The sequence below is a fragment of the Penicillium chrysogenum genome (assembly GCF_028827035.1).
Source record: "Penicillium chrysogenum strain IBT 35668 chromosome Unknown utg000005l_segment0_segment0, whole genome shotgun sequence".
NCBI classification, from domain to species: Eukaryota; Fungi; Ascomycota; class Eurotiomycetes; order Eurotiales; family Aspergillaceae; genus Penicillium; species Penicillium chrysogenum.
This window is the reverse complement of record NW_026622753.1, coordinates 8878978-8906766: the sequence shown is the minus strand read 5'-3', so window position 1 is coordinate 8906766 and position 27789 is coordinate 8878978. Positions and strand designations below refer to the sequence as shown.

Sequence of the window (27789 nt, the reverse complement as noted above, 5' to 3'; positions counted from 1 at the left end):
CACCGGCCAGACCATTCAAATCTTCAACCTCTTTGCAATCTCAATTCCCTCTGCAATGGATCCCACCCGGGCGTCAATCGCATACCCTTCACTCTCCAACCTTTGCAACTCAGCCGGCAGCTCCAGCACCGGAAGCGTGAAACACTCAATAAACTCATTATCCTCGAGACAAGGCTTTGGATTCTGATTTTCCGGAAGAGACATGTCAACCTGGACGTACACCATGTTGAAATTGGCATTGCAGAAGCCGGGATCTGAATAAGATACTCAGGTCAGCTAGTATTCATCAGTAAGACGAACAACGGGTTCACCAACCATTGTACATGATACCAGTAGTTTTATCCGCGACGCCGATATACCCAGTCTCTTCTTTTAACTCTCGGACTGCAGTCTGCTCGATTGTTTCCCCTGCATCGATCAATCCTGCAGGGAGTTCTATAACGACTTGATCAATTGGAGGCCGGTATTGCTTTTCCAAAAGAATCTCGGATCCATTCGTCTTATTCAGAAAAGCGACAATGTTGACTCCATCGACTGGGGAGTCTGTTGGTCTGGTCTACGATTTCGTTAGGTCGTTACAGTTCGATATATATATACACTCAAAATTCGTACCTGGCGCTCAGCGGACTCCCAGTCTCTCTTGACTCCGTTGGGATCGATATAGTTTGTCTTGACTAGTCTTTTCCATTTGGCTTCTTGCGAAGTCTAATGTGAATGGCCATAAGTAGCTGAGAGTATACACAGGCTAGGAACACATACCAAGACCTCTCGTGAAAGGAACGTGGACTTGCGCTGTGACATTCTAGGTACTGGCCCTTCGGCTCTTTTTGGAATGGGAATTGAATTGAGAGTAACTGTAATCTGAGCACTAGGTTGTAAGAACTCACAATTGTCCTATTGCAACCTTCCAAGGTGGGCATGTGCCCGCGGGCCCGCGGGACACAAGATGACTAATCTGGTGCTGCCCCCGGGCCCCAGCCCCGGGGCCTACCTGCAGAAGTGGTGCCTAGGCTGACGGCCTTCGAAGGGCGGAATTGCACTGATATTCTAACCGTGACTCTTAACAATTTCATATCGGGACATCAAGCCATTTTTGTCCCGGGGGATTTTCTTTATAGAACCGTGTTCTTGAAAGACACCTCCTAAGACGGCATCGCTGTTCAACCCGTGGACATCCACCCGTGAACGTATGTATGACAATTATATAATCGCACATCTCTTCTCGGTCGTATGTTTTGTCCACTTATAGACAACAATGGGATCAAGCATTGTGCCGCTGCCTGTGACAATCACACCTGTGGAATCCGGGCGCTATCATTGCTTGGAGATGTCGAAAAGGTCTGTCCTGGACGTAGTCCGGGAGCTGATATCCTATCTCTTTCTACCAGCGAAGATCATCTTGGAGGGAAGAAGATGAGATACTTTTGAGCGGAACAACTGGCGATATCGTGCTCTGCAGAGTCACTGACATATATTGGGGTTTATATTGAGTCCAGTCGTGTTGGAAACTTTGCTGACGACTGGTCTACGCGTACCTACATGTAACTACCTAGGTAGGTAGGTGGTTCCAGGTGTAGTAATAATTCGATAATCATACCGGCTAACCTTGGAAGATCAGCCAAACCTTGGAAGAAATCTTGGTTCAATTTAAAGTTAACATTATGCGGGGGATGGAATGTGAGTTTCGGGTCACTTTTCTCGTCGAAGTATACCTAGGTAGGTAGTGTTTCACCTGGCGCTTTATTGTAAAGAATTTTATCTATCCTTATTGACTCCTTGATGATTTATGTGCATATGGTGGCTTTCTTTCTCTAACATTCCTACAGTCATTACAGTATGAAGAGATATGCAATGCAGATATCCCGTTCCAGGCACCTTAAGCGGAATTTGAGTATATGGGCCATATCTTTTTGATATACATTCCATGAGATATGGATATACCCGTAACGTATAAATTTGCCCTTAGGTTCCTGGTGGTTTAGGGCATTCTTGCCTTTTACAGTAATCCTTTTAGTAATCCTTTTAGTAGGCCTTTTAGTAGGCCTTTTAGTTCAATTGGTTTACGCCCTAACTAGTACATATGGCAAAGTGAACTCTAGAATGATTTGCCCCGATGAACCACGTGGTTCAAAAGACTCAATTGTTCAATTGTTCAATTGATCGGATTATGTTAAAGCCCCGAGCGGATATTCGTAGGAGTGAGTGCATTTAGCTCTTTATAGAGACCGAGAAACCTTCATAAGATTAGCCAAGGTTTGATATCAATTACTACTCCGTACACCCGGAGACCCTGCCGGACCAGGACATGAGAGCCGGAACCAGTAGGAAAAGCGAAAGGATCGACCATAAAAACCCGAAGTTTATCGGACCCAAGCAAAATCCGGTTCTAAAAGAGACTAGGGCGGACACGCTAGTGGAAGGGTTCGCAATTTTCAGAATCATGTACCCTATTTTGTGAAATTTGGAAAGGAAACTTGGAAAACTGGAAGTATAAAGAGCCAAAGAAGTGCCCATGTGATCGAGGGGTGTACAATATGTATAGATACTACAATGGTAGGGCTCACCGCATGCATAAAAATAACTTAAGCCATCACCAAGCCGGCCGTCGGGCCGATCGTTACTAAGTTTGTGGCTGATCTACAGAACCCTCCAGGGCTGCCAAGCCCCGGGTATCGTATTAGGAGGGGGAAGGATCGGAATTGGCTGGAAGGAGTAAAATTACATTTATCTTCTACTCGAGGATATCCTCTTAATAGTGTAAATAGAAATGTATTTTGCATCAGTCTCGATATATCATCGAACATTACCTTCTTGAAGATGTGGACCCATACTCGTTCTCCAAAATCTGTGCGGAGCCCTTCAGAAAGCTGCACGAGATAGCCGAGCATGTGATGATCCCAGCAAGAATGTGGTTAACAGTGTTGATACACACGTTTGATACGCACAAGCTTTAGTTCCCCATACTTACTCCTTAAGATGCTCTCCATGTTCGGATTGCGTGTTCATTCCTGCAGGCGCATCTATCTGCAAGCGAGTCCCCCAACGAGTAATAACCACACCATGATCTAAGGATTCGTAACACATACCATAAGTCCGGCGCAAGGATGACCCCGCAGCAGACGGGTCAAGAAACGGTCGATCGTCAATCCAATTAGGCAGTTTGACAGCAAATAGGGACTGGTGATCTCAACAGGCTTCCAAATTGATCTGTACATCGTAGGTTGTACTTCATACTCCGTGCTCACTAGCTTATCAGCACTAGTCAAGCCCGTTTTGAAGAAAGTCCGCATAGCGCCGAGGCAACGGGAACCACTGGGTATCCGTAAAATTGTCTGGATAAAACGAAGACATGCTTAGGATTGGCCGATGTGTAGGTATCCGCGTTGCAGGACTTGGCAATTGCAGCCGTTGTAGCTCTTAGGCGTGACCTGTCAATAAGCCCTAGAGTAGGTATCGTAAGATAGATGTTTAGAAGAGAACGGAAAGCTTGGCAGTGCTGAATGGGACTTTTCATGCAGAAACTCCAGATCGACAAAGAGAGCCAGAATATATTACCAGGAGCTCTCTCTCTCTCTCCGAATTTGCAATCTGCCGTCCAAGTACACAGTACCGAAATGAAATAGTGGCGAATGGTATTGAAGCCAGGTACCGCCTACCCGAAAGGCACCAGAGATCGACACCAAATGACAGTACCAATACCAATTCTGTTTCTTTCGACCTCATACAATTCCACCTGGGCACTTTTTCCCCTTCACGCTTCCACGTACAGCGTCGTCTCTTGTCTTTCTCTCTTTCTCTCCTTTTTCCTTATACATCTACTTCCTTTTTCTTTCCCATCTTCATTACTATACAAGCCAATCTGCACCATTTCCTTCCCCCACCATATTCAATTTTAGTCCGTTTTCGCCTTTTTCCTGGTCCCAGTCCTTGGCTTCATCCCGCCAAGCTGACTCGGACCTGGGTTTCGGGCTCCCTCTTCCATGACACGCTCCGCTGCATCTAGGAAGAACCAGAGCAATCGGCAGGAGAATGGCCTTGTCGGTCCCGGCAAGAAAGTAACCAAGCAAAAGTCAAGCGGCCATCTGAATGGCAACTCGGGCAACGGCTCTGCTACCGGTCCGGGCGCGTCCACTCACTTCGATTTATCTTCCGTACGGTCTACTAGCGATACGGCCGTAACACCTCCGACAGTTTCCGGCAAAGGAGGGGATAGTACGAAGGCAGATGGCAATGTGCGTGGGATGTTGAATGGACATAGCAAGGGTGGAGAAATGGCATCTGCGCAGGAAAACGGCGATGTCACCCAGAATGGTGGCATAGCAGGTCATGTCTCTCGCAGCGGGAACTCGAAACGATCCGGATCCAATGCTTCGATTAATCCGCTCCAGCTCGCATCCACTATCCTCAAATCGTGCCCCATGTACGACACCATCGCCATCTTGATTTTTTTGTTACAGCTTCCACCGATGGTCTTGACCCTGGTTCAGTTCTTGTTCGCCTCGTTGACTTTCATGCCTCCGAGTGGCGCCGCGGCCGGTTCTTTGTCGTCGAATTTCGATATTTTCCAAGGTCCGGCTGGGACGCCATCTCTGGGAACGATGATTGCGATGGATGGGTTTTGCATACTCCTCTGGGGCCTCTTCATGTGGACCTGGGCGCAAAACTTCGCCATCGATCTCGCTCATGTCCAAGTTGCTATCACTTTGGGTGGCGGGGGTTCCGGAAAGAACGGCGGGGTCAATGCTCTCTGTGTCGGAATTGTTCTGCTTCTCCATCTTGTTCGCAGTAAAGGCATCCAGGACTTTGTCTTGGGTCATCTTGTCTCTGCTAAAGTGCTCAGTCCCGATCTCCTCTCCCAATATTCGCACCTGCTACCCGCCGAGTTCCGACGCTCCGAAGCACAAACGTCTCCGAGCTGGCTCCGAAGCCTTCTTGCCGTGCACATCCTAGCACAAGCGGCGACCGCCATGGCACGACGTGCGATGGCCAAGAATCGGTCACCGACACCGTTACGGGCCGGCAAGAGGGGGGGATACGGAGGCTTCTGCGGGGTCACAGGGACAAGCCGATTCTGCTCTGGAGTCTGCTGCCAGTATTTCGTCTTCTTTCGTGGGGCCTGATGGTCAGTTAAAAGACGGAAAGGATCGCTTCACTTCAGCCAAGAAACGCAGACGACAAGCCAATCAAGTTCGGAGCCGGCAGCCCTTCTGGGCTGCGCTTGCCAGTACAAAGGTTACGGTGATGAGGGAATATGAACATTCACGGGCTATTTCTAAGACAGCCCGCAATCTCACAATGACGGAGGAGGATCTGCAGGGTGTTTCTCTCGACGACGGGTTAATATGGATTACGGATGTGGATAGCTCTTCGATCAAATTTGCCGCAGGTGATTTTACCGATGACCCCGCTGTGTCGGGTTCCTTTGAAGCTGGCCGTTTGGGAGGAGATATGGAACCGTTTTACGTCTGCGTCAACGGTGCCCTCTGGGCTACCGCTTCGATATGCAGGGTTTCGGATGCCAAGGGGCCGAGCGTTGTCCAATGGCGGGGCGAGATTGCTGGACTTGCTCCCAACTGCGCCTACACATGTGCATTTGTACGAAGCGATACCGACGAGGAAATCTGTGTCATGAGTGTCAAGACGCCTACAACGGCTGACACAGAGCAAGGTAAGTTCTCTCTGAATAACAACATTTCGAATTCAACAAGCTCATTGTTCGAACAGTCATTTCCGCGGTATCGACACCCCCACAACCCACCTACCGACCATCATCCCCCACAACGACGCTCAAGAACTCCATCGGCAATGCGGAATCCAAGTTGAATGAAAAGCGCAACCGCCTCAAAAAGACGAAGAACGACCACAAAGCGGTTATCTCGAAAATCCGGAAAGAACTTGAGAACTTCAATACTCGCCTCCACAGTGGAAATGACGAGAATCGCCAAAAGCAGCGTTCGCTTCAACTAGAACGAAACATCCGGCAAACCGAAGAGGCTACTGCAGTTCTGGAGATACAACTCGACACCATGGAAAATGTCCCTGAGGAGGAGATGGAAGAATGGTCGGCGCACAAAGCAGATTTCGAACGTGAGGTGGAACTTTTCAATTCAACTAAGGAAGAGGTTGCTGCTGCTCGAACAGCTGCAGCTCAGCAGGTGGCGGCGCTGGAGTTGGAATTGTCTCAGGCCATCCAGAAGCGCGAGCGTCTCCAGGGTCGCCGCACCCGGGTGAACGAGCAGTATGAGCGCATCATCTCGGCGAATGCACAAGGGTTGAATGAGAGAGAACGTCGGGCTGCTGAACAATTTGCCAGAGAGCAGGACCAGTCAAAGATGGAGAGCAATTTCCATGAGCAATTTGGGAGCATCAGCCAATCTGTGCAGGACTTCCAGCTGCGCACAAGTCAACTCTGGCAGCAGGCATCTGCAATTGAGCAATCCATTCAGCAACAACAGCAGCAGATGCTCCTCGAGTCTGGTCCTCTCACCCCCGAAGGCAACTTGCCAGGCACCAATCCTCTGCCCGAGACCAGTGGTCCGTCGTTCAACGCATCCACGACCTCTGCACCTAGCGCTCGATCTCTGCTGGGGGCCTCAGCTTTCCTGCGAGGTCTAGTCCACTACAAATTTCGTCTTCTCCGGTTCACGAAATGCCGTCAAATCCAACTAGCCCATCGCAGGACCTTCCCTTCCTCCCACAGTTCCCAACCTCTCCCATCGGCAACGCGAGCTCATACTTCGCCTCAGACATCAACAACCGAGACCGTTCGTTCTCCAACCGCTCCACTCGCAGCAGCCAATACGGCTCTGACTTCTTGGACACGAACCGCTTGCCGCCTCTCCAGCTTGACCTGTCGGAATTGCTCGGTGAGACCAAGCCTCGGCCTGGGTCTGACGGAAACGGTTTCCTGCATCATGGTGGTCGTCGGGTTTTGAGTCCTTTCCAGCGAGCAGTAAGTCGAGGTAGTGGCACCGGTAGTGGCAGTGGTGGCAGTGGCAGTGGGACGGGCAGTCCGCACTCGTCTCGAGACTAGTTCTCGGTACATGCTTCTGTGGTCCCATGCCTAGCGGCGCTCTCAAACCGGTGCTCGAGCTCAATTCCATGCTTGTCTTTCGAGAAGTGGCCTCAAGTTTTGTGCGTCCGTGCTTTTGGTTCCGTCCGGTTGGGTTACCGCCTCGTGCTAGTCAATCTCTTTCTCGTCGGCCTGCATTGTGATGACTCCTAGTTTCTTGGGTCATTGTGGTAGTGTGGCACGCATCTCGCGATGAGATAGCAACTGTATGGATTCGATCGGAGTGAGATACATGGCAGCTCTGTTCCTAAAACCGAAAAACAAAAGTGTTCTATACTCGGTTCTTGTATATCTCCCTCACAAAAAGCGTAGACGCATCAATATCATGAAAGCATTTCTCATCTTCATCCCTCCATGTCTCCTGTAGGATCATATAGCAGGTAGGCCGTTGAAATTGGCTGTGATACCATATGTCTAATTGAAAGTCTATATACAACCAAACGCCGTATTCCCAAGTATATATACAGTGCTTTGTCGGAAGGCATAAGCGACGAAGCATTCTTCATCCATCGCTCAGATGAAACCAGACACGCCAGACAACTACATGTATCCAAGCTCAAAGCTCACCCCCCATCTTCCAGAACTTGGTATTTGCATACGTCAAACAAAGCCGCCCAGGCGAATGCTCATCCAAGACCTTGTCATCCTGCCCCTGTGCCGAAACAGACTCAGAGCCCTCGATCGCCCGAACAACAGTACCCAGCACAATTGAGTGATCCTGCACATCAATCTTCTGCGGATGTAGTGTACATTCAAAAACAAAAGGAAAGTCAACACCATCATTTGCAGCTACCGCTTCCGGCCTCCGCTTAAGAATAGGGAGCGGTCTTTGAGGATGTCCCTCCTCGTTCTTAGTAGGCAAAGCCGCGAACTCAAATTCCCCATGTCCTCTCAACATAGCAGCGAGGGTGACGTTCCCCTTAGAGAAATCCCTGGCCAGAGTAGCAGTTGCCGGACCCGGTGCAAGCAAATGCACCAGAAACCGGCGCGAAGCAAGTAACGCATTCAATGTCTCTGATGGGCGACGCACATTGAAGGAGATCACAGGGTCCGGGGTGAGGGTGACGGTGCTGAAGGAAGAGACGGTCATACCGCGGAAGGAGGTTGTGTTTTCTGGACCGGAGGGATCAGTTGCCGTTATAATTGCGACGGGGTAGGGGACTCGGCGCATGAGGAGGCGGACTTGGTCGGATATAGATGTCGAGGGTGTTGATGGTTGTGGTACGTTGCCTGCACGGGATGAGGCATTGGTCTTCCCTGTGCAATTATTTTCTTTTAAAGAGGCTGTGGCATTGCTGGTATATCGTCGTTGATCGTATCGTGATCGGTGTTGGGTATATGGTACATGCGGAGAGGTTCGGAGGGAGAGAGATGTTCCCAGGAACGGGAGTGAATAGTTCTTAATGCATGGTAGTTCTAATGGCTCACATTAGTACCACGGAAATACTTCGAAATACATCATGACAACCTACCTCCGAGTCCTGTCCGAGCAGTCCCATGCGCGACTGGAAAGGCGAGCTTCATCCCGCCAGGAATTGACGGAGCTTTGAAAAGGCGCTCAGGGAATCACGCAGGACACAATATCACAGATATCCAGACACTGCCAATTCATGTCTAAATCCCCGAAAATAAGAGAGACTCACAGAGATATGGAGCAATATGAAGTCATGCGAAACATGCAAGTTAAGAAAATCCCGAAAGGAACAGACCCGCTTACATAACCCGCGATAATTTCTCTGCTATAGCATCAACTTCGCAACCTCCGCAACATCCCCGATAGCATTGCGGCCGCATCTTCCTCCCACCTCGACAATCCTGTTATTATTTACATTGGCATTACCGAAATAACCCAATCCAACATGTCAATGCACACCTCCCTCCGCCGCACCGCGGCCACAATCACCAACTCAACAACCACCATCCTCCCTACAAGACTACCCACGCAATCGAGCAGCACAACCTTCATCTGCTCGCAATGCCGACACGCAACTCTCCTCCGCCGCCCCAAGCGCCCCTACACCTTCACACAACTCATCACCCTCTCCGACGGCAGCACGTTCACGCACCGCACGACCTCGCCAGCCCCGATCTACCGCTCCACCCGCGACACGCGCAACTCCCTCCTCTGGAACCCGTCCAGCAGCAAGCTGATGAACGTCGAGGAAGACGAGGCCGGTCGTCTCGCGGCTTTCCGTGCCAGATTCGGTCGCAGCTATGATGCCAGCGCGCCTGTTGCTGAAGAGGAGACGGCTAAGGACCCTGCTGCTGCTAAGAAGGCTGAGGCGGATGCGAAGGCTCAGGCTAAGGAGGATCAGGAAGAGGAGGATAACTTGCTTGATTTGATTAGTGCTTTCGGGCAGAATGAGGCGCCGCCTCCGCCTGAGAAGAAGCCTTTCAAGCCCTCTGGCAAGAAATAGTGGGCTTTTTGGATTTTCCCGGATTAAATCAGGTTGTCTGGTTTGGGCCGCTTGGATGGGAGTTGGGATCTTCTTTTGCTTTTCTTTTTGTTTATTTTGCTTTGTGTTTTTGATCTTGTACAATATACATATGTCTGGTATGAGCCTGCTGTATTATACCAAGAATTCATCTTTTCTCTCATCCATGCTAAATATTTGTCAAGTCTATGCGGATTCTATGGGACTTTAAAGTATTTATTTCTCAAATCTCCGGATATTGGGCAGAGGAAGTATGCATTCAAGACAGAATAACTGACTAGGGTACATAGGTAATGGATTTATTTGCTACAGTACACGAACAGTGGTATTCGGAGTGAAGCGGGAATAGAAAAAAAACACAAAGCTTATCGGCTTGCTGAGGATCGTGATCAGTTGCAGCATGGCATAAACAAACATCGCGAAAGGGATGTCCCATAATGAATACAAAAGACGAGGTAAAACGGTGCGAGTAGTGGGTTGTGAAAAAGCACTTTTTTCACCCAGGACAGGAGAAATATCAAGCATCATCTTCAGCGGCCAGTGGCCCCGATTCCGAGGCCGACGCTGTGGGCTCTGCCGGAGCAGCTGCATCGCTCGCCTCAGGAGGTACATAATACGGGAGCCCCTCCTCGCCAGCATCTAGACGCAGGAGGAATGTCTCCCAGAGTTCGATTAACTGTAGCTAGGGTTAGCTGGATGGAATAAACACGCAAGAGTTGGCAAGAAATTACCTCTTTCTGAGCCTCGACTGCACTTTCAAGGAAGGTTTCCACGCCAGACTTGAAGTCCTCCACCTTCTCCTTCTCAAACCGTTGTAGCTCGTTTCGCATAAGCCGGCCCATATCCTCGAAGAGCAGCCGCGTCTGGTGCACTTTGCGCTCTGCATCTGCGACGTCGGCGCTGATTTGGTTCAAGCGGTCTTGCTGAGTCTTTCCTTGGCGGAGTAGCTTGTCTTGGTTATTCTTGCGCTTCTGTAGATCGGACTCTGCTGCATGCCAGGTGTGGAAAGCCTTTTGCCGCTGCGTGAAAGCCATCTTGACACTTCCAATTAAACGGATATATTCGTCGATCGTGATTCCAAGCGTCAGAACATCCTGCTGCGCCTGTCGGTCATAAAGTTCGCGAATGCGCAATTGAAGTTCCGACAGGCCTTCCAGTGGATTGGAGAGAGCGGGAGACAGCTCGACGGCAGATAAGGCATGCAATGAGCTCGAAAAGTCGCCTGCGGCCTCAGCTAGTCCCTTCCGTTGGAGAACCACAGTGTCCATTGATTTCAATAGAGCCTTCAGCTGGTTCTCCAACGCATCCAAGTAGATTTTTCGGTCGTGGAACCACTATCTACATGTGAGCAGGCGAGGCCGATGTATTAAAAACGATTCACTTACATCGTCATGTTCCACAAATTTGGTTCCTCCACCAACCGAGATACCGAAGGAGCTCAGCATTCCCTTGCTTGGGCCAATATCGGGCTCTCGGTTTTCCTTGTTCTTAACATCGACGTTGAAAGCTTCACTTTCCAGGAAAATTTTCAGATCGCCATCATGTTGAAGAATAGGATGGCTGGCAATCTTGTTAAGCATTCGTTCCAAAGCAGCTCTCCTCGACTCTACGAAGTTGGTATCGAACCGGCCAACCGCTTGCTTCTCTGGCGGAGGCGCAACAACCACTCCCGGGTTACTGCCGTGCAGGGAGTTGTAGAGCCAGAGGAAATCACGGTAGCGACGGCTGACGGTGAACTCGGGTTGGCGATAGGCCTTAGATGTCGTCTAGCCATACCAGTTACTGTCAGCTTCTTCTTTCCCAGTCTGTAGGTTTCATGTGCGTGGAGTCCCATTACCTTGGTCGAAACTTGATAAACAATGTGACTACTTGTCAGGTCTCCCACTTTGTGCGGATCCCCGACGTAGATCTGGAAAGTCGGCTTCGCAGCCTGTTCCACGCTCATGCTAGGCTGCGTTTGTCTTTTCGGGCCATCCGGTTGCGCCGGCGGCTGCACGGGAGGGGGTCCTCGGAAGATCGCGCTCTCCTCTTCCACATTGGCCGAGTCCGCTGCCCCGACCCCGCTGGATGCTTGGGAGGCAGAGGAGAATGGTCGCGCGCCACGTCCGGCGAAAGGCTCCTTCTGGGGCGGTGCTGGTGCCTCATCTGTGGGTGTTGGGGTGGCCTCGGCGGGCGCTTCTCCCAATGGACCGAGAGGGTCGACGGAATCATCGACGGATTCGAGTTTAGTGGCTTGTGCGCTGATCTTGCGTGTGCCTCGGGGGCCTCTTCTTCCTGGTACGCGGACGGCGGGCGAGCTGTCTGACGCGGGGGTTTGTGCAGCTGCTGTATGGTAGTGTGCTTAGTGGGAGGTCGTGGAAAGAGCGGATAAGCCAAAGGATACATACCACCTCCCTGAGTGCTGGGTTTGGACGAGTCATCGCTGGGCTTGAACTGTGAAGGCTCATCTGCATCATAAATCAGACCGCGATTCAAAGAGCTGTGGTATCATGACTGCCTACCGCCCCACGGGGAATCTCCAGAGTCGAGATCCATTGTTACCGGTATGAGATCGAAGCGAAGAGAAGGGGATAACGGTGAGAAGATGAATGAACGAATTAATACTGATTTTGGTTCAATCGGAGCTTAAAGGGTGCGGTATGGAGTTGGAGAGGGAGCTGGTTGGAGTGGAGGCTGATCCGCATCCTTAGTCACTCACGGGTTCCAGCCCTGGAGCCTTTGGAGTCCACCTCTTTTGACTTGTCCAACTACTTTGCAATTGGCACTGCTTTTGCTATTTATTTATGTTCATGTTGAATCCAGTCGACTCTTCCCAATCACTACCCGATAATCTCTGCCCAGACGCTCTGTCCCACGTCGCAATACGTCACATCATTTCAATTGGAGCTTCATAATGTCGGGGTAATCTATCTACGGTTTTCCCAGCTCAAATCACCATCGCGCATAAAATAGGTCGTTAGAAACCATGCAGTATCTATTTGACCCACGGGAGGCCCAGCTTGTGCATTTCTACAGCCAGCTGGAAGATGTAATCCAGACTCTCACACTGAGTCTTCGCCTTGGCAGTGTTATCACCCCAGACGTAACTGCAGGTGGAACCAACATTAGTATAGGCATCAATATCACATGGAGTGAGGTTATTATCACTTACATTCCGTGTCTCCGGACAAGCACCGCGTATGCGTCTGGGTACTTGTTCATAGCTGCCTCCAAACCGCTGGTGAGATCCTCCTCGAAGGCGGTGTTTTCAATAATGGGAATCTTCAAAGTATCGAAGAATCCGAGCATGCCCTTTCCTTTACCGCGGGGAATGCCCTTGATCTGCTCGATGTTGCTGATCTCGAAGCAAGCGTCAGGGCCCTTCTCCCGCTCCACCAACAGGGTGACTAAAACCGCCCATTGCGAGTGGGTGTGGATGCAGCAGCCAGCCCCTTGCTCAAAGGCAGTCAGGAATAGCGGGGTACAAGCGGAGGGGTTGAGCTTGAGGGGCTTGCGGATGTAGTTGCGGTCCGAGGCAGGGTATTTAGGGGTGGGCCATTGGAGCACGAAGATGTTGTGAGGCTGCATCAATTCCTTCTGGACTCCAGACGGGGCGATAAAGATGTGGTCACCTTGGCGGATCGAGGTCTACTGTTGTATCAGCGGGGCACCGTTGCAATTTTTTCTCCTTCCAAGTATAAGCTTACACCACCTCCAGTGCCGGTAACCCATCCCCAGTTGTAGAATTTGCGACAGAGCTCGGGAATAAGGTTGGCCGGGTGCTCAGGGTCCTCAGACTGGACCAAGTGGTCATTGTTATTCGTTGCGACGGTTTGGTCTGCGGGGCACATGATGGGCTGCGACAGATTAGCGTAGGGTCAAGGCAGATAATTCCAAAGTTGGGGAGAGGACCTAAGATTGCAATTCAACTTTCTTATTGTCCAGGTAAGTCCAGCTGAGATATGAGGTTTTGCGCCGAAAGTGCCGAGTAACCAATGGACGTTTGAGGGGAGGGAAGAGTAATTGGGGAGATCTGCGCGGGACCGCATTTGGGACAATATTCACATTCGTCCATCCATACTTGACAATTGCTATATAACTACAAGATAATACATATTAATAACTCCTAATCTGGAATTGGAATAGCTCTTATATTTACAGCTCGAATAATAACAAAAAGAAAGAGATATTCGAAAATGTAGCAGTGCCCCGGTAGTGACACATTATATAAGCAATTTGCAAGATTCTGCCCAACCTGGGTCACCAGCTACATACAACATACATTCTTCCAGGGATTTGAATGTTTCTCTATGCCAAAGACCAAACCATTTTAATTCCTCCAGGGCTGCCCAGGTGGCATGGTAAACTGACTCACCCGGTATCTTAGTCTTGTAGGAAATACAGGATAAGGATTTGACATCTTGAATGGTGTATTGATGAAGTGGGAGCAGAGGACAGTGCCCATAGACATTTCAGAAATTCCCGTCTAGGCATCGAAATGATCTAATGCAGGTATATTAGATATGACGTAGCTGTATAGCTATTGCTACACCTATTCTGTAGAGAAGTGGGCTTGTTGGACACCTCTCGATGTTACTACGAGTAGGGTATCTTAGAATGCTAGTGACGGAAGATAATCACTAAGCTCTAAACCAGTACCAGTCAGAACATTTCCTAGACCGCGTTGTAATAATGCATATTGTAAACTATCCGGAGTCTCATTCATTTTCTACTGGGAAGGAAGCACAAGCAAGGATCAATAGATAGGATTGACGTCGAAAAGAGGGACGGGAGGGGAAGAAGAAGGACCAAGAGAGTGAAGCTTTCTCCGTACGTAACATCCTAGCTTGGTCAATTGGGCATCTACTACACCACGTGTTCATGCGTGCAAGCATCTATATATCGCGTCTCTTTACTATAGACTATTCCGTAGACGTATATGACTAGTGTGACTGGCGTTTATCGAGAGCGAAGGTGCGTGAGTCCTCTACCTTGTTGGCATAGATGCTTCTTGGAGAATCCTGCTTATGTAGAGGTATATAGTAGAGAGAAGTCTAGCTGGGTACAAGCTCAAATACTAACTTATGTCGATTAGAAATAAATACTGGGGCAGACCCCGAGACGTAGCCTGTGTTAAAGCACATAGGAAAGAAACACTTAGCGTGATATCGCGTGCATCAGGCTTCACTGTGACTAGCCTGTTACATCGCGCGTATCGAATGTTGATTGCAGCCCGAAGATGCATCCTTGTGTCAGCGTTAAGCTAACCCACACCTAGCCCGCTAAAGCGGGCCAGGATCCACGGACCCACAGTCACCCACTATTGGAATCCATGCGTCGGATGCTCTAAACTAAACCCCAGACGCATATCCATCGTCATTCACAAAGGGTGCTGCACAGGGCACCGAGCCTACATCTTGCGCAAGTGTATATCCACAATCACGCCTAGCGTAGTTTCTATGGATCCGTGTGGTTTTTGTCCGCTAGGTCGAAGGCTTCGTGTATGGGCTTCTCATTTCTGGTCAATATCCTTTGGCCACTCCTAATGCACTCCAGGCGGACAGTTTCAGGACAGTTTCTCAAACCAGCGATACGCGACGGGAGCCCTTTCCTGTTTAATTGGTCCGACTGCGGCCTGGGGCTACTGATGGGAGCTTGTCACGGGGCATTTTGAGTCTGCATGAATAGCTAGATGCTACAAGAAAAACACCAGTTCGGGGCGGACCGGGGCCTTTATCAGTCCTTTCTGGGAACTTGGCCCATTCTCGTTGCAAACTCGGCTGTTCTGGTTGGGGCATTTGAGCTGGGGGCTGGTTTCAGGTCTCAGTTGATAAAGGCACACAACCCCCGGGCCACGTCTGACTGAATATTAGCGACATCTTCCAACCTTCATGATTTCCAGTACGAATGCGTTATTTTCGTATTTATCCGTGAACCCCCGCCCTCTTGTCGCCTCGGCCCAGTGTTTCCGGAAAATGTATGATATAATCGACGAGAGCACTATCGCTTTAGAATGGTTAGACACCACTCTCGCAGAGTTGAAATACTGTCCTGATATACGTATCTGCTCCCTTATCCGATCTTTTTGAGAGCAGCGCTCACAAGTTGTGTCGTTCTCGAGAACTACGAATATATGAATACAGGTAGAGTACCTGGTCTTTAAAAGAGCTGACATTTGCTAATTACATACTCTAGACTATAAACCCGCTAATATCCTACTTTCCGGTATCCAGACTAACCCTATCATTGCCAAAGTAGCGGACTTAGGTCTCGGTGAGCAAGTATTAATATAGGTACGAGAAATGTCTTTACTAAAACGTTTATAGTTGTCCCGGTCGGCGAATTTATTCCAACCATATGCTATGCGTGCCCGTGAAGTCTTCCTAGGCAAAGCGTGCACTGAGCTATCGCAGGTCTGGGCTGTTGCCGCGATGCTACTTTGCTGGATCAAACCCGGTGTGTTGGGGGCATGGGACAGCCCCCTTCTTTTGCTTAACGACGCTTGGTCTATGGCAAAGATACAGCGGCTCTTTGCCTACTGGGAGATTTCGACACCTGAAACGGACGTCCTTAAAGTTGCAGTGGAATCTGCCCGATCTTTAAGTGAAGTGCCAGAACTACAAGCGATCCTATCTCTGGATGAAGAGACAAAAAAGGCGGAGATGCCGCAGCAGTTAAGAGATCTTCTTCGATTCATTCTGGTACCTGATCCGAAATTAAGGCCCTCCGCTTCATCTGTGCTTGCATCGAGCGAATTTCGAAAGTTCGAAAATTATGTGAGCGAGTAAACTACCTATGTACTTGATTTCCTCTGCCACTTCTTGGCATTCTCTTTCCGTATTAGTGCTCAGACCTTGCCGCTTTTTGCTCACTGAGTAAATCCCAGCACGCCCCTGAGCGCCCTGATGCGCTCACTGAGTATTACATAAGCACTCTGATCTGCTCACTGAGCATCACCTGATAATCAGCTGAGCACCTGGATCCACTCACTGATCATCATCTGAGTGCCCTGATTCGCTCACAGAGCATGAGCTGAGCATCGGCATGAGCGGCCTGAGTAAGCTACATCAATAAAACACAACACGCTAGTTTCATCACGTGCAACTCTTCTCTTGATCGCCCTAATACTCCCATCAAAAAAGGACTGGCGTCGTTAATGCGACCGTTCGCTCTTGACCCCATCGGTCTCCCAGTTCTGGCTTTGCTCCTAGGATCACTCGTTTATTTCGCCCCACGATGGATCTCTGTCAGGGCAATGGCGAATGAGCGGATTTACTTTGAATGTCTACTATCTTGCCCCGTAACAAGACTAACTGATGGGATTCATGTTTAGCGGGTTGCGAAGATGGATTAGTTCTTTACTTCTTTCTAATGCGCGCGTATATTTGAAGCCCCTTCCTGAGCGTATAACGTCAAATATTTTCGCCATGGGTGGATAGGATTGGTGGCCCGTCATGCGCTCCTAGGAACCTACTAGACTACTAGAGTGCATTGATACTCCTGCGGCTTATAGGGTATTTTATTTCAGCCAGCCATCTACTTTGAGATATAAGGCTAGCTCCCAGGAATCCCCACCTTTCTCACGTTTCTCTCTGAAGTAATGTCACTATAAAAATGGAGATATATCAAACCAGTCCTCCCATAATAATGATTTTATCGTATCTCTGCCATCCATCCTTAACCAAAGGCAAACACTGTAAGTTCAGCCTTAATTGACTCGTTGATCCGCCTCAACTGATCGTACATTAGATTGTCATTTTTCCCTCCCCTCCCTTTTTAATGCCAAGCTTATCAGTATCACCAATTCTCAAGCCGCGCAGTAGAGCGTCTGCGCCCCTCGGAGGCTCAAAGCTACCCAAAAAAAAATCGACGCTTCAAAATTAATAGGGCCATGTCGTCGATTGTCTTCCGCTGATACTAATCTAGACTGGGTGTCATTAGCACTGGGTCAATCAGATCCCCAGCAGGCCTGGTCATGACATCCAACGCTATCGTGGGCAAGGGACTTATATCCCAGTATACCCACGAGAAGTTGCCTGAACACATGGCTGACATTATTATACAGGAGTCGATCGAACGGGGATGCTCTTGATTCTCTGTGACATAGAAGCACGGCTACATATGTGTGGAAACCTCTATGTTATACGTAAAGTTCGGAGTCCCTATTGTGTATTTCGGCCGAATGATTCTCTTCACCAGTAGAAGACAAGCGCAGCGTTAGCTATAGAGAACAACAAATTGTGAGCAATGTTCAAGTTCAGAAAGGCAACTAGCACTAAGCGCATCCCTTATGATAGTAAGGGCAGACCATAGAGCTGCAGCAATCTCGAGATGTTTTGGAAGGACTCTTACCTATACTATATCATTCTCGATCATCTCGACACATCATATTTCCTTTAGGTGAGAGCTTCTAAGGCACGGTGAAAGTATGGCACAATATCGTTTTAATTTTAGTTTCTATTATTTGTTATATCGTACCCCTTTTTTGACTAAGAGTAGTAGCTAGTAATTAACCTATAAAAACGGTTCTTTACCTTACAGTTAAGGAGAAATACGGAAATACGGCAAGAGGCTGAGAAAAGCTTGCTTTAAGGAGATAATAACCTTAACAAGCCTTTAAATATGGACTAATATCTCTCTAAGGTTTCGGATCCTAGTCTTTATATCGAAACTTCAAAATAATATTATTAAATGCTAGAGAGATCAGCAGCTGTTGTTATATGAAATCTCACCGGCCCTTATTGCAGGAACCCGCCAGATGCCGGCAGCCTTTCAAAGGGCTTGCACCATAGGCCATCGCACCTTCCGCCAAATCCGGACATGTATAGCCCCCTGGGATTTGGTTTCCCTATCGAAGTTCCAAACTTATAAGGTGAAGGCTTTTCTCCACCTCTCTTCCCACTTAAGTGAAGCTTCGACGCCAATATCATTCTTTTTTCGGTTTCCGATAAACGACGATAGTACAGCAAGAAGCACTAGGTCTCACCAAAATCCAAAGACGTTCTTCGCCATACTTACACGATCAGCACCTCTTCGAGCACTATAAGGAATAAGCCACTCAGCCGAAATCGAGCGAGAGGAGCCTGCATAGTATCATGAACCAGTTATTTACGTGGAAGAGACCTAAATACAAGAAGCTTCTAATGAGCGCTAAGACCAAATATAACCGAACATCTGTTAAAGTGCCTGAGTATTAAGCCTACTTCAGTAGACGGACGGCTAAAAGGCCCCCAGTCTAACCCGTCAGACTTGGTCAACTTTCGATTCCGGAAGCTTAGCGTCGACTGAAATAACCACCATTGCCAGGCAAATAGATATTTTCATAAGATAGGACGTTTCCGATTGAGCACTAACAGTCCGCATTTAGTATGAATTGAGATAATATATAACGAGTCTAAAAAAGTGCAACCGCCTAAATGACTTGATTAATTGTTTTACTATGTTCTGATACTATCTGGATAATTATGGGCTTTGTCATAGCTATTCGCCTGTATTTCTCTGCGAGGTAATAATTAACCTATATAGCCACCCTATGATATAGACAAGCCACAATACTTGGAAGTATTGTAATATTTTCGATATATAAAACCAGCATGTTTCCGTAAGATACCGCGCGCCGTATAGTATTATTTTTGCCGGCCTCTTTGTTTCTTACTTGATATTTTGAATATGACTTACTCAGTTTCTCTTTTTAAAATAACAATTATTCAATCCTACGTAGACTTAGGTGTATCATAGCAGTTGATCTATTATAGCCGAATCTGAACCCTAGTAGCAGACCTCTTAAGATGGGGATACCCGTCCCCCTTAGCCATTAAAGAAAGAAAGGGTTCCTCGCCTAAATACAATTATATTGATGCCTTTTTACCAATAGATATATGTTCCCGGGACTTACGCGGGCTCATAGTAAGAGAGCTGTTCCTAGGAGTTTAGAAGCTTTAGGTCTACTTGAGGGGTGATCTAGTTACGATGCATAGCTCCCAGGAATGGGCAGGTGTTTCCTAGGAACACTATAGCCGTATCCCAGGATCCTTAGGGCTCCTAGGAACCGGTCGCGTGGCCCTAGGAGCAAGTATCACGATCCTAGAAGCTGGTGACTCGACAGCCATTTTCAGTAAATCCGTATCATGATATCGTTATTTATTGTAGTGGCTTCAACAATATGCACTCAGAGCCAGTTAAATAGAAGCGACCGCCTTAAAGAACTGCGTCTCCTAAGCTTCTCAGTCAACTGTCGGAGGTGACAGACTTCCTCTTTGAATTATTACTCTAGCCCTATTTTTATTACCATCTGCTTAGGTAGTCGTTGCCTACGCGTTCTATAAACTTGGCCAAGATGCCGCTTTTGGGGCTTCCACTAGAAATTCTTCTTTGGATTAGCAAGTCGATCGACAAAAAGGATATTCGGAGTCTTTGTCTCACATCTCGAGCATCCAACGCTATCTTCAGAAAAAGCCTCTTTGATTGCATAGACTTTCAAGGTTCCCCGCCAATTCACTGGGCGATCGAACATAGAAGCTTAGGCATCCTCTAGCATTCTCTAGGTTAGGATAAGGCAGACATCAACGAAAAATATTCGGGCTTTACACCTCTCATATTGGCTATATAGTTACGGTACGTAGACGCTATTAATTTGCTATTAAGCCATCATTCAGTGAATGTCATATAGTGTGATATTTTAGGAGAAAGTGCCTTCTCGATCGCAGTTCTGCACGGAAGCATCAAAATTGTCGAACGACTCATCAATATGCCGAAAATTGATATCAATAACCAATCCCTAGATAGAAATGCGCCCATTACAGTCGCGCTGACTTGTCGCCAAACGTATATCTTCTAACTTCTCTTGTCTGATAAGCGGACAGATGTCAACATCCGCGATCATCATGGCCAAACCCCACTATATATAGCGGTAGAAATCGGCGACTACGGAGCAATTCAAATACTTATACGAAATCCGCGAGTTGATGTTAACTGTTTTAATAACCGTAAGGAAACTCCGTTGCTTCTAGCCGTTAAAGGATACGGTCGATTTCTCCCCTTCAAGAAAAGACTTCTTATCATTGAAGCCTTACTTTTAAGTTCATACACCGACCTAAACTGTCAAGATGAGAATGGACGTACCGCAATCTGGTATGCGGTGGAAAATTCCGATACAAAGCTGACTCGGCTTCTCTTACAATAACCAAGTCTAGACCTAAATTGCGCTGACAGATTGGGCTAAATACCTTTAGCAAAGGCTGCTATAAATAGCTCGTTAGTCTTGGTCAAACTTCTCTTCCGACAGCCGGAGCTTTATATAAGCCCTCAATCTACCGATGCATTACCGCCACTTTGGTCGGCATGTCGCGTAGGACAATATTCAATGGTGGAATTTCTCCTTAAAAATTCAGCCGATATTAACCAGAAAAGCCTATCGGGGACGTCGCCACTTCAAGTCGTAATAATTATAGAGCATATTAATATTGTCAGCCTCCTTCTAAGCTATAAAGAGACTTTATTGGTTAATGACCAAGGCTGTCACTCCTTTACTACGCTTATATTCGCGTCAGCTCAAGGTAGGCTTGAAGTTACCAGAATGTTATTGGAGCATCCCGATATAAATATGAATGCGATGGATGATTAGAAGAGGATATCTTTCTAGTGGGCTACGGCTAATAGGCATTATGAGATTATATATTTGTTGGCCAATCAGCGTGGTATTAAAAAGCGACTGAAAGATTCGAATGGCCAGACAGCATATACTATCGCCACGGAACGCAATCATAGGGATATCAAGGTTTATTTACGAAGCTTTTAGTCTTCAAGCTAGTTTGTAGAAAGAGATTTTATTTGATGCGATACCAGCCCGTTAGCGTGTCCACAGCGGTCAGTTTCTCTGAGTGCAATGCGGTAATGTATATAGTAGGCTCTCTAATGCAGCTTCTTAACTACTGCTTTTCGTTATCTAGAGATAGATACTAAAGCTAGCGCTAGTGAGCCCTATTCTAGACCAGGGCGTCGGCCGTGTAACGGGCTTTTGCTAATACTACCTAAACTTAAAGTAAGGGAGGGTACTATGATGGATCCTGGCCTTCCGTCGAATAATAAGCCACTAAATATCTACGTCACGGAGCCTATATGCTAGACTAGGAATAGATCGGAATCGTTAAAACGCCTAATGGCGGACGAAGTGTTAAAGCTAAACATGAATATAGACAAGCATCTCAACGAGTAGGAAATAAGTCGGGTCTACAAGTCGTTGTTGAGGAAGAAACGGTTTCTCTGAATGAATAGGATTTTCTAGGAGCAAGTGAGGACAATTGGATCGGTCGTCTTTGCCGTCGTAATATTACACTATAACCTATGCAGTATAGCAAGGTAGGCTGAAAGTTCATTGCAAGCCCTCCATTCTTCTGATTGCTGAAGCACTAGCCCTTATTAAACTGCCTTTATTGAAGAGGCTTTTGCCACTTAAGAAACCGTATAAATTAGCCGAGCGGGAAGCACCTACGAGGGTGAAAAATGGGTTTATCATGTTAAACTAGTCGAATGAGGAAATTCTGATCACGATCTACTTCGTGGCCCGATACATCCGTCCCAAGTCGGTCCAGGGCCTGCTTCTACGTCGAGGATACGATCGTTCTCTCGCCGCCATCGAACGAATAATCATATATACAACCAAGCAATACTCATATTTAAAATTCGCTAATGGCTAATGGGATCTAAGCGCTATTGACAGATAGATAAAAGACTTTATTTAAAGTCAAGAGTCAGTCAACAAGTTAACGCGTTTCTCACTCGAGGATATAGAAGATATAGTCCTTGTAAGCTGTCTCTTAAAGTTGATTAAAAAGGTATCTACGACGCTTACAAGGTTCTATTTGGTATAGAAAATATCTGTCGATAATCTATTAGAAACGATAGACAACCTCGGCCTAGACTTCACAGACCCGGCGTTTAACGCCCGCATATAACTTTACATTTAGTATCGTAGTTAGGGATTAGCGGTAGGACAGATATATGATTCCGAAACAATCTAAGGATACGCCGATCAGTTAATAATATAAATAGACGACAATTAATGCGGAGGCCTTACAGTAGAGTCGCTAACACACACGCAAAGATAATAGTAACTCTAACCCCACGCTAGAAATAAGTAAATAGTTCTTTAATATAGTACTAGAAGGCTTCATTGTTGCGTAGATCACGACTTCCCAAACAAGTAAGCCAAACTGAGCATGCTAAGTGGATACATGATATGATGCAAAACGTTGATCATTATTCCCAATCTTTTAGCCTTATAAACAAAGCTTCCGTTTTAATCGCGTCAACCCAATTTTGCGAAGTCTTTCCTAGGATCTGGAGAGATCCTTTTAAGTAAATCTTGCGACCTTCAACCCTATCGGGCCATACACGAAGTAGTATCGGCGCCGTTAGTGGGACCGATTAGAGGTAGGACGTGTTCAAGGTGGCTGTCACCGCATTCTTACAGGAATCTGCAAGAATTTGGTCCATCAACAGAGCAATATATCCGCCAAAGAGTTTCCCATTATAGTAGCACATCTGTTGTGCAGGGCTCAAGGACATAAGAGACTCTACCTCCCACCCCAGAGGATGTGGCTTGAACTTGGGAAGATAGCCCTGCAACAGAGAGTCCATCATTGCACCCGGGGATTCCCGAGGTACAGTTGCAGGGCTTAACTTTAGGGCGTCAATATCATTATAGTGGAGGATAAAACATTGTTATTGGTACTCACATCTGTGCGCTTGGATAATTTGCTGCATGCATCACAAGATGACGATGGGCATTGTTCTGCCAATGACCGAGATTTGCGAATCGATCGATAGAGGAAAGATAGTATGTATTGCCGCTTCAAAATTCTATACATTGTTGTTGAAAATTTGAGGAAGAATGGTTGCACGCTGCAGATTTCAGTTACTGGCTCAGTAAATTTATGCAGAGATTCCCGCAATGCCAGTATTTCTATCAGATGTTTTCACCTTTTCCTTTTTCTTGAAATGTTGATTGCCCGGGGCGCGGGCAAAACCGGACTGTAGCCCACTCGTTCGGTGAAATGTGGTCTTGCATCGGTCGAACTAATCTGGGGGGGGAGAACCAAGAGCATGTACCACCATCCTTGGATAAATTTCTAACGTCATTCAGGACTACCGCTGCATCAATTAGCCTTTTGTTGTTAACCGTTTATTGTACCGATTATTGTTAACGTTTGTTGTTAACCGTTTGTTGTTAACCGTTTGTTGTTAACCGTTTGTTGTTAACCGTTTGTTGTTAACCGTGTTGATTATTAAGTGATGCTTCAGTGTTCATGTTATTGAGGGGAGTTGATTTTGTGTTGTGTTGCATGTTGTCTAAGATACAAGTAGGCTGGTGAACAGGTATATGTGTATGCACGTGATCCCAGCCTCATTATCATCTCAGCAACTGGGATATTTCAACAACTTCTTAACCACTTCTTAACCACTTCTTAACCACTTAGCCATTCGGCGCGACACGTTGCAACTCAAGTTTCCTGGATTCCCTAACGAGTAAGTCATACCACCTAGTCCGAATCCATTAGCAGCTACAAAATATGCGTGTCTACTGGGTTGACCATCCTCGCCACAGCGGAAAGAGATGATTTTATCGTAGATGAGAAAGTGTGTGAGTGACATTTTACTGTATAAAGCAAGATAAACAACGTTGGCCTGCTCAATGGCCGATACGCCAAGACCTCGGCACAACATATTTACTCAGTGTTTATGGTAAGTTGACATTAGCAATGTAAGGTCTTCTATCATGGCAGCTCCTAATACTCTGACATCCCCTAGGATCGCTGCCAGGAAATTCTCCGTCCGCCGAGCTAAAGAGAATTACCACCCGTACCCCAATATAAATCCAATGAAAAATCATTACAATAGAATCAGAACCATAATATGTTCAACGAAGCATTGTTTTACCTGCGCAGGATCTTCTTACCACGGCGAGCATTTAAATTTCCATCCACTCCATCCAACTGTCGCACACCGATCACAGAGGCGAGAACTTCACTCAGTAACCTGTTACGAGGTTCTTCAGGAAAATAGTCTCTCCTCAGCGGTTCATCCGGTACTTCTTCACACTTCTCACAATCCTTGGAACTACCCCCGCGAGCCCCGAGTTGATGGTTGATCTCGATTGTGCTGGCTTTTTGGTCCCACTCAGCATGCTCTCTATGGAATCGATCGTATATCTTCACGTCAAAAGTGCGGCCATTATAGCGGAACCAATCTTCAATGGCGTTGTGAAAGCGTGATACTTGCCAGCTGGCCTCAGTCAGCTGGTTGACACCCCCTCCCATCTGCAAGATCCCCCGCTGTACCAAGGTACTCAGGTCGGGAAATATTTGCTCCATGCATGACACATGATAGTACTGGTTCGGTTCTTACGGCTTGTGAGACTTGAAATAGGTTTTTGGGAGACTGTGGTGGCTTACCATGGTACCGAGCAGAAACGTCCTTCAAGTTGAAACTGCTTGGTAAAATCATCTTCAATACACTCTCTTTCAAATGTGCGTCGCTTGACTGGGTCCTGTGTGGTCTTCTCCCATTCACTATTGACCTCGTTCCAGGGATCATCAAGGTAGGTTTCTTCAGTCGAGAGGGTGGCCGGCCTTTTATGAGAAGCCATCCTTTTCATGACAGACTTGACCTGGGCATATATATGGTGGGATAGAGAAGTAAATAGGAAGAGCTTTGCTATGAGGGAGGTAAGATTATTGCGGTAAGTGGCAATGGAAACACCTGTATAAAGGTCAGAGACACCCAGTGGAACTTTATTAAACGTCCAAGGAATGTAAATCTTTAAAAACTTACATTCAAGCAACGATCTTCCCTCCTTCACTAAAATGCGGGTGTCTGCCGCAGTCCAGCGAACTGCGTTTTATCCATGCATCATTTGCCCAATATTTCATATCCATCAAGTATATTCAGTGCTAGTGAATCGATCTTCAGAAAGGCGGCGAAGCAAATGAACCGTCTGGAGGTTGGGCAGTCTGCCGCTCTTCATTCTTTACTTTGCTCTTAACCGCTTGATCTTAACCATTTGTTGTTGACCGTTTGACCATTTATCGTTGACGGTACCTTTGCCCAGCGTTTCTTTGTTGGGCTTTCTCAGTGGTCTCTTTTTACTGTTTACCTGACATGCAGGCTGAACACGTGAAATTAGTGTTGGTTTGCCAAAGCCCGGGAAACACCAAATTGCGCAGGTGAAAGCGATGCTTGGACGGAGTTTACGCTTGTGCACCCTTAATTAGACAAATATGCCAAACCGTGTCGTTGCGTGTCGTTGCTCGCAGCTTTCGGCTCAATCGCACACTTGACAATTAGGAGCTGTTGGGCACCTCTGCTACCAACAGCTGAGCAAGATGGCTTCCAGCCAACTACAACGCCTGCCATATTGGCGCTTCACGCACCAATGAAATTTTGTAGTTACAATAAGGCAAGAGAAACCTTTGACTAGTTCTAGTACTCCGATAGGTAACCTCCATAATGTAAAGGTCACGAATTCCCACTCCATGGGTTAGCGAAAGTATGTCCTACGGACTAACCAGAAGATTATAGAAAAGATTAGAAGCCAGCGTTCAGATTGTCGTATTTGGAGGCAGGTTAGCTCAGCAGATTCTCGCTCTTGTCCAGAGCCCCAGTGCCTCCAACAGTATTCACAACCTGCAGAATCCGAAGTTAGTGAGATGATCAAATGTGGGATATGATGAAACATACCATGGTGACTAAACTGTCATCGCCTTTCTTGTCGCCACTGAGCTCCCACCACATACCACCACCAAGACCCTTGGACTTTATGTACTCACCCTTCTTACGCGCAATCTCAGGGGTATCATAGCTGATGAACAAACGCGAGCCCGAATTGTAGCAGTAGCTAGCAGCTTCCTGATCCCTATTTGTGACCGCACAGCCCTGCTGAGGTAGGGCTCTGTAGTCCCGTACACCTTTTTCCCAGCTACCAATACCAATACCGTTATAAGGCTGGCCAGGACCGTGGGTATCAGTGAAGGCTCAGCCGTACAGAGGCATACCTAGGACAATCTTGTAAGAGGCCACTCCGTGCGAGGTGTACTAGTCGATCGCTTGGTCCGTGTTGAAGGGGTGCTGGCTAGGTTGCTTTTGGATGCGTGGAGGTTGGCGGCCTGGCAGGCAACGGTGTCCCAGCTTCCGGCGTAATCGTAGGCCATCAGGTTCCAAAAGACAAGGTACTGATCCATCTGGACAAGATGCTCTCTCTGGTAGTTGACAGGGTCTGGAATTTGGATTAGCTTTGCCAAGATGTTTGAAAGAACCCGACACATACCGGCATGGGATGCAGTAGTGAGCAAGAAATGGCATCCACCTGCGTTGGATGCTGTACAAATCCAAGGCCTGAAAAGGTTTAGTGTTAGCAGAGCCATCAATAAGAGAAGCATGAAATTACCTCACGAAGACGGCGTAGGGTATCAACAAATTGGTCCGCTTCATTATAATCGGAAGGATACTATCTGATATCAGCATCAAATACCGTGAACAAGATAGCAAACTCACTTCAAAATCAACATCAATACCGTCAAAACCCAAGTTCTTCAGCAGCTCGACGAAACTGTCAGCACACTTCTGGCGTCCCCCCTCAGTCTCAAAGGCCGTTCTGAGGTTGGAAGAATAGGACCAGCCTCCAATCGACAAAAGAAACTTAAGGTTGTGATTTTTCTTCTTAAGTAGGAACAGCTTTTTGATACAGCCATAGACATTGTTTCCGGTATCAGCCGATGAATCAGTGGAGTAGTGCTTGTCGGTGTCCGACCAAGTATCCGACAGGACCACCTCACCAGAAGTTCGGGCATTGGCAAATGCGTAGTGAACATGGGTCAGTTCTCGGCAGGGATATCCTGAGGCTGGAAGTTGCGAGCATAGATGCCCTGACGGTAATGAGTTAGTTTGATCTAGTGATGGAGTAAATATGGTTTAAACTCATACCCAGTTCATACAGCTATATTCGAAATTGGCTTCCATGCTCTACGCAAGAAGACTGGTGACGCGCGCTGTCGCACGCTGTGGCCCTGAAACGAAACAAGTACGAAAAGTGAATCGTAAATTGAGTGATAACATGGAAGTCGAACGTTTAGTTTGGATAAGGCACCGGAAAGGTACACACGTATGTCCTATAATCAGCCAATTATATGCATACCAGTTGTGAAGCAAAGTACGGCGTAGGGCGTGATGATTGGACGAGTATGGATACAAAAATATGTGAAAAAACCGACGTTGAAAATCGTGGCGGTATTGACCACGAGGGCATCC

General features: G+C 47.4%; 10 protein-coding genes across 10 annotated transcripts; 4 read left to right on the top strand and 6 right to left on the bottom strand.

Annotated features, from left to right (window-relative positions):
• Positions 1-15: 15 nt before the first annotated feature.
• On the bottom strand, positions 16-801 carry N7489_011730 (uncharacterized protein; the record flags this gene model as incomplete). Its single annotated transcript, XM_056717479.1, has 4 exons — positions 16-254; positions 316-556; positions 613-705; positions 760-801. 4 exons carry the CDS (start codon positions 799-801, stop codon positions 16-18), a joined length of 615 nt encoding a protein of 204 aa, XP_056565101.1.
• Positions 802-3980: 3179 nt separating this feature from the next.
• On the top strand, positions 3981-5120 carry N7489_011729 (uncharacterized protein; the record flags this gene model as incomplete). The annotated part of the gene is made up of 1 exon (XM_056717478.1): positions 3981-5120. One exon carries the CDS (start codon positions 3981-3983, stop codon positions 5118-5120), a length of 1140 nt encoding a protein of 379 aa, XP_056565100.1.
• A 175-nt stretch (positions 5121-5295) lies between these two features.
• Positions 5296-7033, top strand: N7489_011728 (uncharacterized protein; the record flags this gene model as incomplete). The annotated part of the gene is made up of 3 exons (XM_056717477.1): positions 5296-5668; positions 5725-6538; positions 6598-7033. The coding sequence occupies 3 exons, from the start codon at positions 5296-5298 to the stop codon at positions 7031-7033; spliced, it is 1623 nt and encodes a 540-aa protein (XP_056565099.1).
• A 595-nt stretch (positions 7034-7628) lies between these two features.
• Positions 7629-8596, bottom strand: N7489_011727 (flavin reductase family protein; the record flags this gene model as incomplete). The annotated part of the gene is made up of 2 exons (XM_056717476.1): positions 7629-8488; positions 8545-8596. The coding sequence occupies 2 exons, from the start codon at positions 8594-8596 to the stop codon at positions 7629-7631; spliced, it is 912 nt and encodes a 303-aa protein (XP_056565098.1).
• A 335-nt stretch (positions 8597-8931) lies between these two features.
• N7489_011726 (mitochondrial 54S ribosomal protein bL31m) lies at positions 8932-9489 on the top strand (the record flags this gene model as incomplete). Its single annotated transcript, XM_056717475.1, has 1 exon — positions 8932-9489. The coding sequence occupies one exon, from the start codon at positions 8932-8934 to the stop codon at positions 9487-9489; it is 558 nt and encodes a 185-aa protein (XP_056565097.1).
• A 535-nt stretch (positions 9490-10024) lies between these two features.
• On the bottom strand, positions 10025-12042 carry N7489_011725 (sorting nexin 1; the record flags this gene model as incomplete). The annotated part of the gene is made up of 6 exons (XM_056717474.1): positions 10025-10183; positions 10239-10841; positions 10893-11273; positions 11345-11832; positions 11895-11954; positions 12009-12042. The coding sequence occupies 6 exons, from the start codon at positions 12040-12042 to the stop codon at positions 10025-10027; spliced, it is 1725 nt and encodes a 574-aa protein (XP_056565096.1).
• A 439-nt stretch (positions 12043-12481) lies between these two features.
• Positions 12482-13337, bottom strand: mde1 (methylthioribulose 1-phosphate dehydratase MDE1; the record flags this gene model as incomplete). Its single annotated transcript, XM_056717473.1, has 3 exons — positions 12482-12593; positions 12659-13134; positions 13194-13337. The coding sequence occupies 3 exons, from the start codon at positions 13335-13337 to the stop codon at positions 12482-12484; spliced, it is 732 nt and encodes a 243-aa protein (XP_056565095.1).
• A 2511-nt stretch (positions 13338-15848) lies between these two features.
• On the top strand, positions 15849-16274 carry N7489_011723 (uncharacterized protein; the record flags this gene model as incomplete). Its single annotated transcript, XM_056717472.1, has 1 exon — positions 15849-16274. One exon carries the CDS (start codon positions 15849-15851, stop codon positions 16272-16274), a length of 426 nt encoding a protein of 141 aa, XP_056565094.1.
• An 8145-nt stretch (positions 16275-24419) lies between these two features.
• N7489_011722 (uncharacterized protein) lies at positions 24420-25132 on the bottom strand (the record flags this gene model as incomplete). The annotated part of the gene is made up of 2 exons (XM_056717471.1): positions 24420-24886; positions 24958-25132. 2 exons carry the CDS (start codon positions 25130-25132, stop codon positions 24420-24422), a joined length of 642 nt encoding a protein of 213 aa, XP_056565093.1.
• A 977-nt stretch (positions 25133-26109) lies between these two features.
• Positions 26110-27501, bottom strand: N7489_011721 (uncharacterized protein; the record flags this gene model as incomplete). Its single annotated transcript, XM_056717470.1, has 7 exons — positions 26110-26169; positions 26224-26516; positions 26579-26741; positions 26810-26877; positions 26935-26989; positions 27037-27407; positions 27477-27501. 7 exons carry the CDS (start codon positions 27499-27501, stop codon positions 26110-26112), a joined length of 1035 nt encoding a protein of 344 aa, XP_056565092.1.
• Positions 27502-27789: the final 288 nt, after the last annotated feature.